The sequence below is a fragment of the Pagrus major genome, chromosome 22, assembly GCF_040436345.1.
Source record: "Pagrus major chromosome 22, Pma_NU_1.0".
NCBI classification, from domain to species: Eukaryota; Metazoa; Chordata; class Actinopteri; order Spariformes; family Sparidae; genus Pagrus; species Pagrus major.
In genome coordinates, this window is record NC_133236.1 from 20,662,308 (window position 1) to 20,676,796 (window position 14,489).

General features: G+C 41.1%; 1 protein-coding gene across 1 annotated transcript; it reads right to left on the minus strand.

Annotated features, from left to right (window-relative positions):
- Positions 1 to 1,954: 1,954 nt before the first annotated feature.
- On the minus strand, positions 1,955 to 7,842 carry LOC141017730 (angiopoietin-related protein 1). Its single transcript, XM_073492461.1, has 8 exons — positions 7,687 to 7,842; positions 5,888 to 6,103; positions 3,267 to 3,386; positions 3,042 to 3,156; positions 2,795 to 2,932; positions 2,456 to 2,672; positions 2,175 to 2,370; positions 1,955 to 2,101 (listed from the first exon to the last, which is right to left on the minus strand). The coding sequence occupies exons 1-8, from the start codon at positions 7,840 to 7,842 to the stop codon at positions 1,955 to 1,957; spliced, it is 1,305 nt and encodes a 434-aa protein (XP_073348562.1).
- Between the last annotated feature and the right edge of the window lie 6,647 nt (positions 7,843 to 14,489).

The window sequence follows — 14,489 nt, forward strand, 5'->3', positions numbered from 1 at the left end:
AGAAACCTTGTCTTGTTCTCTGCATGGCGTACAACACGCAATGCACTCACAGTAAAGCCCTTATTCGCTTTAGCAGATTCTTGCATAGAGACGGATAGGAATGAGAATGAGTCGGCAGTCTGTGCGAAGGGTCAAAGAGTGTGTTTGTGGAGGAGGTGAAAGAGCCCTTTTACCCCACATTCGTCTCTGGCCCCCATCAGGTGCAGCTGGATGTTTGGGCCACATAAATCAGCCAGGCGAGGAGATCTGATACACCAGACAGTACTTTCATTCTCGTGTTTGTTAGTTAATTTTGAGTGTATGTGTTCCAGTGTGTTTTAGGCCGTCATTGGAGCCAGTAGCACTCATTTTATGGTTAAAAACAAGTCTTTTGCAATAAAATACTTCCATGCTAAGGTTGTAAAATCTTTGATTGTTTTATCTGCAGGCTGTATAAGAGTTTAAAGTGAACAGATTACAAACCTGCACCCTTTTTAAATAGTCTTCTGCGCAACACATGCCTGCTATATTGACACAAACCTGCCAAAAGGCTAAAGTTCAGTGGAAACCCATGCGTGAAGGTAATTTGAATGTAAGTAACACTTACTGATGCCTCAGATAAACAGAAGTGTGTGTACAGTCTGATAAGAGTGATAAGAGTTATCTCTGATTTCCACCTGTCAGTCAGAAATATTCGTTTTTAACAGATCTTGAACTGTCTTTATATGAAATACTGTAGTGCCCTTATGTCACCTTTTGTTTACATAGTGTTGAGTGGATGATCTATACAGTATGTGTGAATACACAGTCTTCATATAGCACATCTTCTCTGCCTGACTGTAGACTGAGACAGTAGCACTTAGGGTTATTATGTCTAATACAATTAAGTGGGATTTTTTTTTTTTAATGGTCTAACTTGTTTGAGTAAAATATTAAGAATAAAGAGTTAAAACATGAAAATTTCATGTCACAATTACCCAAAATAACTGGATTCACTATATGTTTTTAATGATCGAGCGCTTAAAGCAGAAGTAGACAGTTCCAGAGAAAAATAGCTGATCATTGTTGTTTTTTTACATTTTAAAACAAGTCCCTGACTACTTAAGTAGTTTAGGAGAATACTGAGATGCTGTTTTGCTGTGAAGCTCCAGAAATGATTTGTGGAAACCTCACCTGACTTTCCATCAGCACGGGGGTGAGAAGATGACGACTGAATTTTCATTTTTGTGTGAACTGTTTCTGTGAAGCTGTTAAACATACTGTCACTTTACCTTACATTTTGTTCAGAAACGAATATTTTTATTGCATCGTTCACATCTTCTGTAGTGAACCTTGATTACAGTGTAAATCATAAATCATAAGGTTGCATAAATGTTGGGCGGGTATATTATTGTTTTTTCTTAAATTTCCACACATGCAATTGAACAAAATAAATCAGGACATCGATAAAGGACTGTACATTAAGGGCTAGACAGCTTTTTCAAGTCACAAATGGGAGGACATTCATGATGATAATGGAATATCATGTTTCTTATCACAATCCTTGATATCTTGTATCATCCCATTTCTAATTAAAATATTTTTAATTTCAATAAAAGTTTACACAATAGATTAAATTCATAGTCATACTTCATTCATAGTTTCTTTTTTTGGCTGGGTTGCTAACAGTGTGTGCCAAGTGTCAAAGTATCAAACTAAAAGATACAAAATAGACGTAGAAAATAAGGAAGAACTCTCTTCCAGAGACTGAATGAAAAATGTCCCAAAAATAACTCTACAGTATAAAGTGTTTGTGTTTTTTCAAGAATAAACAGCAGAAAATGAGTCCACAGTTTAGAGAACATTGAGTTCTCCGAGTTCTCTCTGAGTTCTCTTCGCATTGGAAGAGACTTCCAGGTCAGTCTGCAGGTTCACTCACAACAGAAACAGTCATTTGCTGTCAGACACCACTGGATGTCATCATCACCGATGGGGTTCAGGGCGACAGACGGGTTCGGAAGCTGCGTGGCCGGATCATCATGCTGACTTTGCGTAGGGAGTAATAGTCAGAGTCTCTCCAGGAGTACCAAACGATGCCATCAGGACCCAGCGGCCCCCGGCCTTTAGGGGTGTAGTGGCCTCCCTGCAGGATTAGGAAGTGGTAAACACCCTTGATTTTAAAAGTATGAACTGAAGAGCTGTCTGTGTGCACTTACCCTGTAGTAGACTCCATTGAGGTTGGCATAGAAGCACTGGTTGTACCACCAGCCGCCGTGGGAGATCTCTGCACAGATGTTGCCACTGTCAGGGGTGCTGAAGCCCTGCTTGTCGTGGTACCAGCTGAAAGAGTCCTGCACTGTCCCGCTGAACCCTGACACATGGAGGCGGTACTGATGCTCCTCATCTTCCACACTACAGGAGGAAGAACAGTAGGGAATTACACAAGAGATACAGCTGGTTGTGCCTCTTTATTTGATAACTGGTGCATGACAGCGACCTGAAGCTCTGGTAGAGGGCATGTTTGTGCTTGTTGCTCCAGTCCTCCAGCTGGATGCGGAGGCTGTAGTCTCCCTGGGTGCTCAGCTCATGTATGTGTTCATTGCCCAGCCAGAACTCTGAGTGCAGGTCACCGAAACCATCCCTGTACTCCCTCCAGCTGCGGTCGAAGCTCACAGAGCCGTCAACGCGCCGCTGGATCACCGTCCAGCCACCACCTGAAGCAAAAAAGAAGGGAAAGCATGTGCCATCTTGTTCCTCATCTGGGATACAGATGCTGCAGCACACCTGGAGTTGGTGCTCCTCCATCCTTGCCAACACAACTTCTCCCCTGACTCACCTTCTGTGTCCATATCACAGTAGACCTCCACAGGCATGCCGGCCAGCGATGGCACCACTGTGTAGAGACCTGATCTCCTCACTCCATTGTAGTAGATGGAGGCACAGTCAATGGGACAGTTCCTCACATGCTGGATCTCTGAGGGAAGAAAATATTAGACAGGATTTAGTTGGAGTAAATCACTAATAGGAGTTTGGTGCCCTCTGCTGTCAGGCAGCATGTACTGCATGTTGCTGAGGGTGAGTACCTGGGTGCAGAGCTTCCTGAGCATTCATCAGTGAGTTGGGCCGGACGATGTTGATCAAGCAGCCGGGGTTTCTTTTGACTTTATCCAACAAGAGTGTCAGATTATGGAGTTGGTTCTGGACAGAGATGTAAAACAATCAAAAACCACCCAGTGCACAGAGGATTTTGTATCTTCATCCATGCTCATACTTATCAAGTGAAATGGTACTACTCATGGTGGGTTTACCTGGAGGTCAAGGATCAGCGTGCCCTGTAGGTGCAGCAGGGTGGTGGCCTCAGCATAGTGAACCTCCATCTCATGAAAGCGCTGCTCCAAGGAGGTATTCAAGTGGGTCCTCTCTTCACTCTGACAGCATACATTTAAATACACAATCACACACATACACAAACAGAGCTTTAAATGCTTTAAACCAAATAAACATTGTTGTCAAGTTGTATTTAAATTAGGATGTATCTTGGATGAGTTTTTAAAAAAAACAAAAAAAAAAAACAATTCTGATCTAAAAAGTGTGAATTTCATTATGGTTTATCAGAGTTATTAAATTCTTAGATTATTTAATAAAATGTGAAAAAGTACTGCAGTAAAACTCTGGTTGCCAAACCTTTTTAAAGCAAAGCCTCAATGATCATTTTACACACATCTGCACAACATACAGTTTACTGAACTACAAATGATGAAACTAACAAAACAATAACATAAGCTATCATCAATGTCATTGAAATATTAAAGGCCTATTATAAATCATTAATAAGAAAAACAGTGGCAGTTTTTGATGATGCTGCTGTGCAGATTTTAAGATACTGTAATACTGGACTGAAATTAAACAAGGAATAAACATAAATTATGCATGCACCACCATCATCATTTGTCCACAGGGCCCAGAATAAAAATAAAGGTTCCTAGTAGCTTAAAGTACAGTTTTGAGGAACTTGGACTTAACTTGAATATTTACATTTAATGCTTCTTTACACTTGGAGGCAAATATTGTAGTTTTTACTAGGGATGCTCCGATCAGGGTTTTTTGCCCCCGATACGAGTCCGAGTCCTTTGATTTTTGAGTATCTGCCGATACCGAGTCCCGATCCGATACACTTATAATACATTTAAAAAATTAAAAAGATCGAAGAAAACTATCCAAGGTGTCCCTTATTTTTTATTATATTTTACCACCCCTCGATATCCCAAATTTACATATCTGACAGTTTGCAACTGCATCGTTCTCGTCACTCACTTTAAAATACTTCCACACAGCAGACATGGTGCGCCACAACTCGCCACTCCGCTTCAAAACAAACTGGCGTGCTGGTCTTCTGCGCATGCGCATGTCGTAAACGGTGGTAGTAAATACTCATTTTATTTTTTTTATTTTGAATCACCAATAGCCCATATATCAACAATCTCATACAAATAATGACTAAATAAATATATATAAAACCGATCTCTGATCGGGTCGTAACGTCCGAGTCCCGATCGAGTCTTCAGTGGCGTGATCGGCCCCGATTTCCGAGTCACGTGATCGGATCGGTACAACCCTAGTTTTTACTCCCCCACATTTATTTGATAGCTTTAGTTACTTACTACAGATTCAGATTATCAATACAAAATATAAATCAACTCATAAATTATAATAGATTATTTTTGGTTAAGCTTCCCAGCAGTATGTCAAGATACTAGAATTAGCTCCACATTTATCAGCTGCAACATTAAAGTTAGGAATCATTCATTATAATCCAATATTCAAATGTTTATGATTCTGAAATGGGCCATTCTGCGTAATGACGACTTTTACTTTTGATACTTTGGTGCTAATTCTTTTGTACTTTTTTTCAAGTAAAAGTGAGATTTTGAATGCATGAGTATCTTTACAGTGTAAAACATCTGAATACTTCCTTCACTGCTGCTGATATGTTGTATATGTAAAGATGTGCTGCAAAAAATGACAGTGAACAACCTCGCTGAACCCTTGGCTTGACTTCTTTCTGTTATCTGTAACTCAACAGACGCCGGGCCTTTAACTGACAGCTGATGTATTCATCTATCTGCACACACTACAACGCCAACATGCAACATCTTCCAGCGCTCTCCGGACAAAAAGTACTAAAACATAAATCCAGACTTCACTATGTGGTCTATTCCTAGCCTGGACATGGAGGATAACACTAACTCCCATAACCCCTGCCCTGTCCTCATGTAAACAAACACAACACCTGAACTCTTTCCACCACCACCTTCGGCCACTGACCGCTCCAGCTGAGAGTAGTTTGTATTGGTTCACCGCTTGAGACGCATGAGGCAGCACGTGGAAGAGTAGGAGGCTAATCCTGTTAGTGACTAAGGTCAAGGACACGCTGGGGGGGGAAGCCAGCTCGATGACCAGGCACCACGTTACAGTGCAGAACTGAGTGCGCAATTAGTGCTGATGTGTTTCCTGTGTCAAAACAGTGCTTTTGATCATAGTGTGTGTTAAAAAATTGCAAATCCCCAATCTTCAGTCAGAATAGTCACAATTTTAGCAAAGTTGACTCCTGTGGATGTTAAATCAAACCACGTTCAAGACTTGTTTGATCAAATATTTATGTCTGGTCTGAGCTGAATGAAGCTGAGCAGAGGAAATACAAGAAAAAAGTATTTTTTTGCTTTGAAAAGTTATATTTGATGCCACACAGGAGCACACAAGAGCAGAATACATTTACTGAGTTCTGTCACATGTCTGGAGGAAGAGGAAGACGTCACATTGACACAACATCCAGTGATCCCCAGCTGGACCGAAGCAAACACTCAAAGCAGTTGACAGGATTGTTACTGATGGTTGACCCAGGGTCTGCTAAGTCAATATGAGGACTCACCTCCAGCTCGAGGACTTTGATGCGGTGCCGGTGGTTCCTCAGCTCCTCCTGCAGCTCGGAGATGGTCTCCTTCAGCGCCACAATCTGCTGCTTCCTCTCCTCGTTCTCGTGCAGCCAGTAGGAGACCTCGTCCGTGCAGCGGAACATATCAGGGCACTTCTGCTCGTCCAGCTGTGGCAGCGTGGCCACCAGCCGACACATCCCGTCCTCCATCACCTGTGAGACGGAGGAGATTGAAATCATGAAAAATGACTTCTTGAATGACTCCTGACTTCCAGGTCTGTCTGGAAGTCAGGAATACATCTTTTCATCAGTGACCATAAGTGGGATTAAATAACTAGAGCCTCCAATAGATTTTTCTTTTAAATTTAAAAAAATGAACTGCAGCAAATTGGGTGTTTTTTTTCTCAATTTCATGCAAACCAGCCACATGCTGATCTCATCCTCATTTGTGCAGACATGAATACTTCCTACAGGATGAATCTGACTGCATCTTTGACTTTTCCTGTAACGCCACCATTTGTTGTGTGTTCAGTGTTGGGTAGTAGGATCCAATAACAAAAAACTATAATCAGCCCAAATAACATTCGAAAAAAATGTGCAATTAGATCATAGATACATTTTCAAGGTTTTCTTCATTACATTTTAATGCACCTTTGACATACGGCAGTTTCAAAACTCTAGAAATTCAGAAAATGATTTTTTCATGGTAACCAGCGATCTATTAACTCAAGTGCCTCTGACATACAGGTTTTTTTGGACCGGTGTCCACTTAGCGGTGGATATTTGATTTTTTAATGATGACTTTACAGAGAATGGTTTTTTTTAAATTCCATTTTATTTTCATTCAAATGGAAGATGAACATTTTTAGTAAGTGCGCCTCCTGTTTTACAAGAGCAAAGTCGTCCACGTGGCAACAAACACTTACACAAAAGAAACAACATCCCACATGTTGTAGACTCTATGAGGGGTACTTCACCTGTACTGTAGTTTGTGCAGTAAAGGTACACTCAAAGTGCTGTACAACAAGTCAGCTTTCACACATTCATACTCTGGTGGCAGAGACTGAGCCTCCTGAGCCACACAGTGATCTGACCACACCCTGAGCATATTTGCATTGTCAATAGCATTTAGCTCAAAGCACCACTTTGTCTGTCGCCTCACAGAGCTGCTAGTGTGGCTGTTGCCAGAGATATTTGCTCCTGACAGCTGATCAAATGCAAAGTAGAGCATCTTGTTTTCCTTAATACCTTTAATGAAGCCCAACTAAGTTTTTCTTCTTTCTCACTGCATTAATTATATCAAGACCCCTCACATTTATCTCGTGACCCTCTGGAAGGGGCCTGACGCCTACGTTGGGTACCCCTCGACTAAACTATCGAACTATATCTAAAGTAGATTAACTAGCTGCAACTCTGTACCAGCTACAACAGTACAATTCTACTTGATGCATCAGTATTCACTAAATAATAATAGAATAGATAATAATTTATCAGTATATCAATATATATCAGTACTTTTACTGGACTTTTATATGTAATGAAGTATATCTTAGTTGTGGTTGAGTACAGGATATGAGTACTTCTTCCACCACTGCTGTCTTGCATGTTAAATGATGTATTCCTAGCCAAACATTACATTAATAGAGTTACTTTTACAGGACTGTAACTGCAGAGGGAGATGAAACATTACTCTTTCACAGAGCTGACACATCTCTGGAGTAAAAGGATGAAACAGAGGGCAATAAGCAGCTCTCCTGTAGCAGCTTGTTCAGCGAACATCACTCTCAGGATGTTACCTGGTTACTGTACTCTCCACACTGGGATCCGCCGCCATTGCGTTGATTTGTAGTGTCCAGGTTGTCTGCTTTGGCCTCTGGAAGCAACACAATGAGGATACAGAGAGCAGAGCACACACTCCAGCCGGGAGGGTTGGTTAAGGGCAGGAGAGACATCGCTGCCGCCCGGTTAGTCTGTTCCTGCCTTGTGATTGGAACAATGGAGGGTGTGCTGCACCATGTGAGGCTCTGCTGGCTCTTCCTACAAGACAAAATGAGTGTATTACGCTCCTGTTATCTGGTTAAGTAAGCCATCAAGACACCTTCGAGCACACAGAGTCGTGTTCTTTCTATCTCTTACATCAGACATGTCGAGTCCCAAGCAAGTCCTAAGTCATTTTTTCTTGGGCAGGTCAGGCCACAGGTCTAGTCAAGTCAATTCTTTAGTTAAGCCAAGTCAAGTCACCTTTTTTCCCACCTAAGATAAAGTAATCTGACCTGCAGTATCCTGTCTTCATTCAGAGAAAAGAGAAGATATTACTCCCTCGCTAATAATGAGGCCAATTTATCCAACCTGTTCAATTATTCATAATGAGTGAAATGTAATCAAATAAAAAATAGACAACTTTATTTACATGTTCAAACAAAATATTCCCTCTCCATCATTTCTAACAAGTCATTTATTTTCTCTCAAGTCAAGTTGCAAGTCATCAGAACAATGACTAAAGTCTGCATCTCTGTATAGACTAATGATTATTTTCATTGTTAATTAAACTGTTGATTATTTTCACGATTAATCGATTAGGTGTTTGGTCTACCAAAAAAATCAGAAAATTGGGGAAAATGTCGATCAGTGCTTCCCAAAGCCCAAAATGACGTCCTCAGATATCTTGTTTTGTCCACGACCCAAAGATATTCAGTTTAATGTCACAGAGGCGTAAAGAAACCCGAAAATATTCACATTTAAGAAGCTGGAATCAGATAATGTGGACTTCTAAAAGAACTATTCAAAACTGATTGTCAAAATGGTTTGCGATTAATGTAACAGTTGACACCTTATCAATTAAAGCTACATTATGTAGAAAATGGCATTTTGTGCGATTTGGCATCCCCCACACTTTCTGAGTGCAACACCACTGTCGTGAATACAAATCCCAGGTGTGTAACAATTTGTCAGACATAATGTAGGTGCTGACTACAAACAAAACTCATCACGTCATAACAAAGTCATGTGTTGAAAACGTGTATGTTGAAGTAAACATGTATGTAACGCTGTGATCCTACCCTCTCACTGAGGTTAAACAAGCGATAGGGGGGCGGAGTGGCTGAGACAGACACCATTCACCCTGTTACAAGACACTGTCCCATCAACATCATTTTGAAGCTGATATTTCAAGGTAAAAAAGTTACATAATGTTGCTTTAAGAAACTGAAATCAGAGAATTTTGACTTCTTTGGTGATGAATCTTTCGTTGACAGCTAATCGATTAATAGTTGCAGCTCGACGTCTACGTCTTACACACACCTTCGTCTCAGCTAAACTAATAGGACGTATACTTTACAGAATTAGATTAATCAGGAGGTCGGTGATCCCCTCAGTCTGTTACATTACTGTCCTCAGGTAGCTCAATACACACACACACACACACACACAAACACACACATAAGCTTGCACGTGCCACCTGCTCATAAAGCCAAACTGAATTAGGAGGAGGATATCAGCCTTCAGGTTTTCTAACTTCACACACACAACATGATAAAAATGCAGCAAACAGAACAGGTAGGTGTTTTCTGTGTACTCACCCCAGTTACAGACCACCTTCTACCCCATACCCGACCCATTCCAGGCCGAGGGGTTCTCTCCATCATCTTCTTCTAACCTCTCTTCTTCTCTTCCTGTATCGCTCTTTCTTTCTCTCTCTCTCTCTCTACGTGCCTCATGCTCATCTTCTGTCTCCCCCTCCCTCTCTCTGTCTCTCCATCTCCGTCACTCTCTATTCACCCTCTCTCTCCCTATCAGCGGAGACATCTTAGTCCTATAATCCAGCTCTAAGAGGATTCACAATGAGTGAGGCATGGAGGGAGGCATACAGAGAGGGAGGCGATAATAAAATTATTGGGGAAAGACAAGAGGAGAATGCTGCAGAATGGATTCTCAAGCAATATCCATTTCTTATTTTTTATATTACTTTTAAATCATACAGCTGTCTTTATTTGTTACATCAAATACCGTGGCAATATAGACGTATTTCATGCTCTGAAGCTTTTTGATTTTTACTGTATCTGATTCTGTTACAGACCCTGTATAGAAATAAAGAGAGAAGAGAAGAGTCAGCTTTTCTAAACTTTAAACCAAGAAATAAATAAAAAGGAATAGACTCCTGCTGGAGAATTAAATGCACATATATTCTATGCATCAGCTGTACGCCAACATACGTCTGCGCCTACAGTAAATAAGCATCACCTCCAGGCACAATAATCCTCCTCAAAGCTAGTGGTAATGAAGGCTGATGTGAGTGGGAGTGTGAGGGGTGCTGATCCTATTACAGCAGCCAAGCCGCTCTTTACATCTTTAGGCCCTCGACTGTGGCTCCACATGCATGGTCTGCTAGCTGTAAGAAAAACTCAATGCAATTAAAGGACAATTATTTGTGTTTTATGGAACCACAATATTCAATACACTGTCCTAAATATATCCTAAATGAGCTGTCAACACTGTGACTATGACTGTATTGATTTGCAAAACGCCCGAGGCAACTCTCTCTCACTGTACTTTGTCCTTAAAGAGGCCCTGCAGAGGAAAACAACTAAGCGGCACATCCGTCTGATATTTTCAAAGGATTCTGCACATCACACAGAGGACAGGGCAGTGTTGGCCCAGTGGCTGATGCGTTGCAAATTTGATGTATATAAACTGAATTCCACTTACAAACTCGCAGGATTATGAAATGTCCCACATGAAAAGAAGTTTCGCTGCTGTACCTGATGGTGTCACATGGTGGCACCATGCAACAGCTTAATTACCCGCAGGCCTTGACCGGCAAGATAATGAGCTTTCACACCGAAATGCCCCAGAGAAACAGTACAAACAACAAATAACTCAACAGAATTACAAGCCAAGAAGAGAACGAAGCTGCTGCCGGTTTCTAACAGAAGACACTGAAGCCAGAAAAGAGCAGGAGGCTTGAAGAAACACAGAGCAGACTTAATGCAGAAAAGTCTGTTGACTCTAAGTGGTTTAATGTGTAGTGGGATCTTGGATCAGTTGTATATTGCATTTAAAGAGATGGAAAGGCACTTTATTAATACATTTGTTTATCAATCAGCATCCAGTTTAAAAGAGGGAAGGGAAGGGAATGTATTTTTTTCCCTTTTTTCCTCGTCTTTGCAGAATCTGAATTTCACTACAGTCACAAAGTATGGTGCTGATTAGGCATTTTTGGGTCAGAACAAGAAATAATGATGTCATTCATCATAATGCATTTCATCAATACTCCCACTGATTAAAATATTTTTGCCCCAGAGTATTTAATGGACGTAGTGTTTGATAAAGTACTGTTACATCTGACGGTGTACGCTCTTTTTCAGACCCAGTAACATACAGACCAGACATCTGGTCTGATCAATAGCTGCTGACGGTGTTGTTTCCTAAGTGTAATTAAGAATTACTGTATAAATTACTTTCAAGGTGCAACATGTAAGAACTGAGAGGGCATGAGGGCGGCAGGTATTTCAGTCCCTGTGTTGGGAACATGACGCGTGTGTCGAGCACAGTGAGAGTTCACGAGCCACAAAAAACACTTTGCATTGATCTCTCTTCCTCTGACTAACAATGCAGGACCTTTTGTTGGAGGGCTAACTGTCTGTGTCGCACCAGGAGACTAATCATGTGTAACTATGGGGAGCAAATGTCGAAATTAGTAAGGGTGAGCAGCTGTTGCTCCAAACTGACGCCGAATGAGGATGTCGTGTGTTGCTAAGAGAGATTAAAGCGAGAATAATCACACAAACCCAGCGAACTGTCTACGCTCCCACACACAGCATGTCACTCCTTTCATGTGCTTGTTTTTTTTATTGTCTGAATGAATTAAGGACAACAGAAACAAACAGCAAAATAAATTACTGAAGACACAAAGAATGCAGATGCTTCTACAGGGCACAGAGCAGAGGCTCACTGAATGGTTTTATAAGTATGAAAATTATGTCAATCATAATGAGACTATAGCCTCTGCTGCAGACCACCTACAGACCACCTTCATCATAACACCGCTCTGAGGAATATCTTCGAGGAAGTACGCATTTCATCCCTCCAGCAGGTCCCAGAAGCTTGAAGAATCTCTGCATGAGTATTGCAGACGGTGGTGGCTCAACACCTGAATGTTTGACCCCTCTTTTCCTGTGTTACCCATCTGTATGTGCACATATCTGCCTTCATTTGCAGCCAGTCTTAAACTGTCTCTTCCTCGTTGCGTATGTCCCTTTCACACTGTGCATGTAAAGCTGATCTGCTGTGTACTAGCCACTTAGATTAGCAGTAAGCAACAGTAATTGGAATTTATTCAGGAGTGTAATTGAACTTTGTCTCAATCTTGTTGTTGTTATTATTATTATCAGTAAAAATGTACATAGCTTCTTCCATGAAACTTAATTGCAAATTTTGAAAATATTCAAAAAAGTCATCTAATCTTTCCTTTGGTGTGTGCACTCTGAACATAAAGTACAATTTGCATGTGCATTAATTTAAAAGTGTTTTAGAAAAAGGACCCAAATGCAAGACTCAAGGCAGGCAGAAGTACAAACAAAAAACAAGCTGTCATAAACTAAGTACAAATCCAAACATAAGGATGGATCAGGAGGATTGATCAGCAAAAGACTGCCTTCTGTATTATTTAATAAGATGGTAAAACAGAAAAATATAGAATAACAGAGTCAATCTAGGTTCTGGTTGAGTACAGAGACAGTCATAGTTTATAGAATACTTTGATAATTGGACAAAAGGGAGGTTTAGGGCAGAAGATGAGATGGCCTTGTGAATACCACAGTACCTACGGTGAACTGATAAGTGTCCCGAGAACAGAGTGTTTACTCTGTGCCCACACAGTTCTCGAAAATTAACCAAGGTCACCAGCTCACCCCTAGTCAGACGGTAACTTACACATATTCAAAGGAGTAATAAAATGTCGGGTCAAAAGGTAATGATAAGTAATTAAATACTTACTGTTGCGTGCAGTATGCATACAACTGGGACGTACCACTTCATCATGGCAGTGCACCTTGAACTTTGATCCTCTTGCTTCTATAATTGTGCAGCCTTGGGCATGAAGGAGCACAAAGAACGTAGTACTTTCACTTAAATGTGTCTAAAATCTGTCATTGTGTCTGTCATCTGTCATTGAGCTGTCAAATGTTTGTGCGCTGTATCTTTATTATTTGTGTGACACACCGTGACATATGTGAAATATGTGACATATGTGACATATATAATGTATCTGCCGCTGTGCAGAAGATTGTGGGTCGGAATAGCCAGAAAAGCATGCTGGCTTGCAGACCTCAAAATTTAACCGGATTTAGTCGGACATCCTGGTGTTTTTGGCATATAGCATTTCACATTCTTTGTAATGGGACATACTAAATAGTTTTTTGGCATATTAAATGGTAGTACGGGTATTGGAAGGCAGGGAGACTCAATAGAGCCTTTCCACGGCATTTTGACTCGTCAAAGCCGGAAAATCACAGTTGGAATTGATAACAATCATGATGGCTGCATTTAATTTAGGTGAGCTAGTTAAAATTATTAGTCACACCTGTGCTTCTCCTGCTTTGGCACATCAAAATGTCTGCTGTGAAAAGGGTCCACAGGGACTGATAATCAGGGACAGGTGAAACAAATCAGGGCAGCTACAGAGGGAGGGTCAGGAACCAAAGCATGATACATGAGGGTGAAACCTACAAAACAAAACAGGAAATGACTTAACTAAAAACCTTAAACCACGACAATGATACCTGACACCTAAACCAATAAGTTAACAATAAAACCAGAGGGGATTCTGCATGAGCCAGTATGCATTGATCCCTATATCTCTCAGCATAACAATGCGCTTCTCTCTCTTTTTATAAACATTAAATGAACCCTCGAGGGCACTTTCATTTCAGAGATAAACTACGTGTTCACTCTACACTGACGTCAGTGCATAACAAAGTCAGTGTTCGGAGCTGGGGTTGAGAGGCTGTGATTCAGATGATAACCTACAGGCAATTTTACCAGATAGAATAACTTGAAGTCTCTGTTCAGTGCCTGGGTGCCCTTAATGAGAAAATGCTTCATATCTTAATAATAAAGGAAACCAGATGAATATTCACAGATGAATTAATTGTTTCCACGAGCTCCCAGCACTGTGACCTGCACACTTAACCTTCTGCTCTCCAATCAAGCCATGCCATCTGTTTGAAGGCTTAGAGAATCTGTATCAATCAATCAGTCAATATCAATCAGTATGCATCTGCTGTCTGCACCATTCCTGAGAGTGATATTTGTCCGCAGCACATACCTTTGCATCAGACAGTGAACTCATCATGATGCAACCGATCCATCAGACGCTCACACTCGCACACATGCACACACAGATAATAGATGCCTCCATGATATCCTTCTCTCCTCCGCTGCCTCTCCGATTTGCATAAAAACCTGAGGGCTTCACCCTCCTCTGCAGCGACCACTAATTACAGTCCACCTCAGAAATATCAGCTACCCTCATTTACCATGTCACCTGTGTGTTGGCAGATTCATTAAGCACGTCGCTGCCTCTGTCTCATTGACTTGCCTG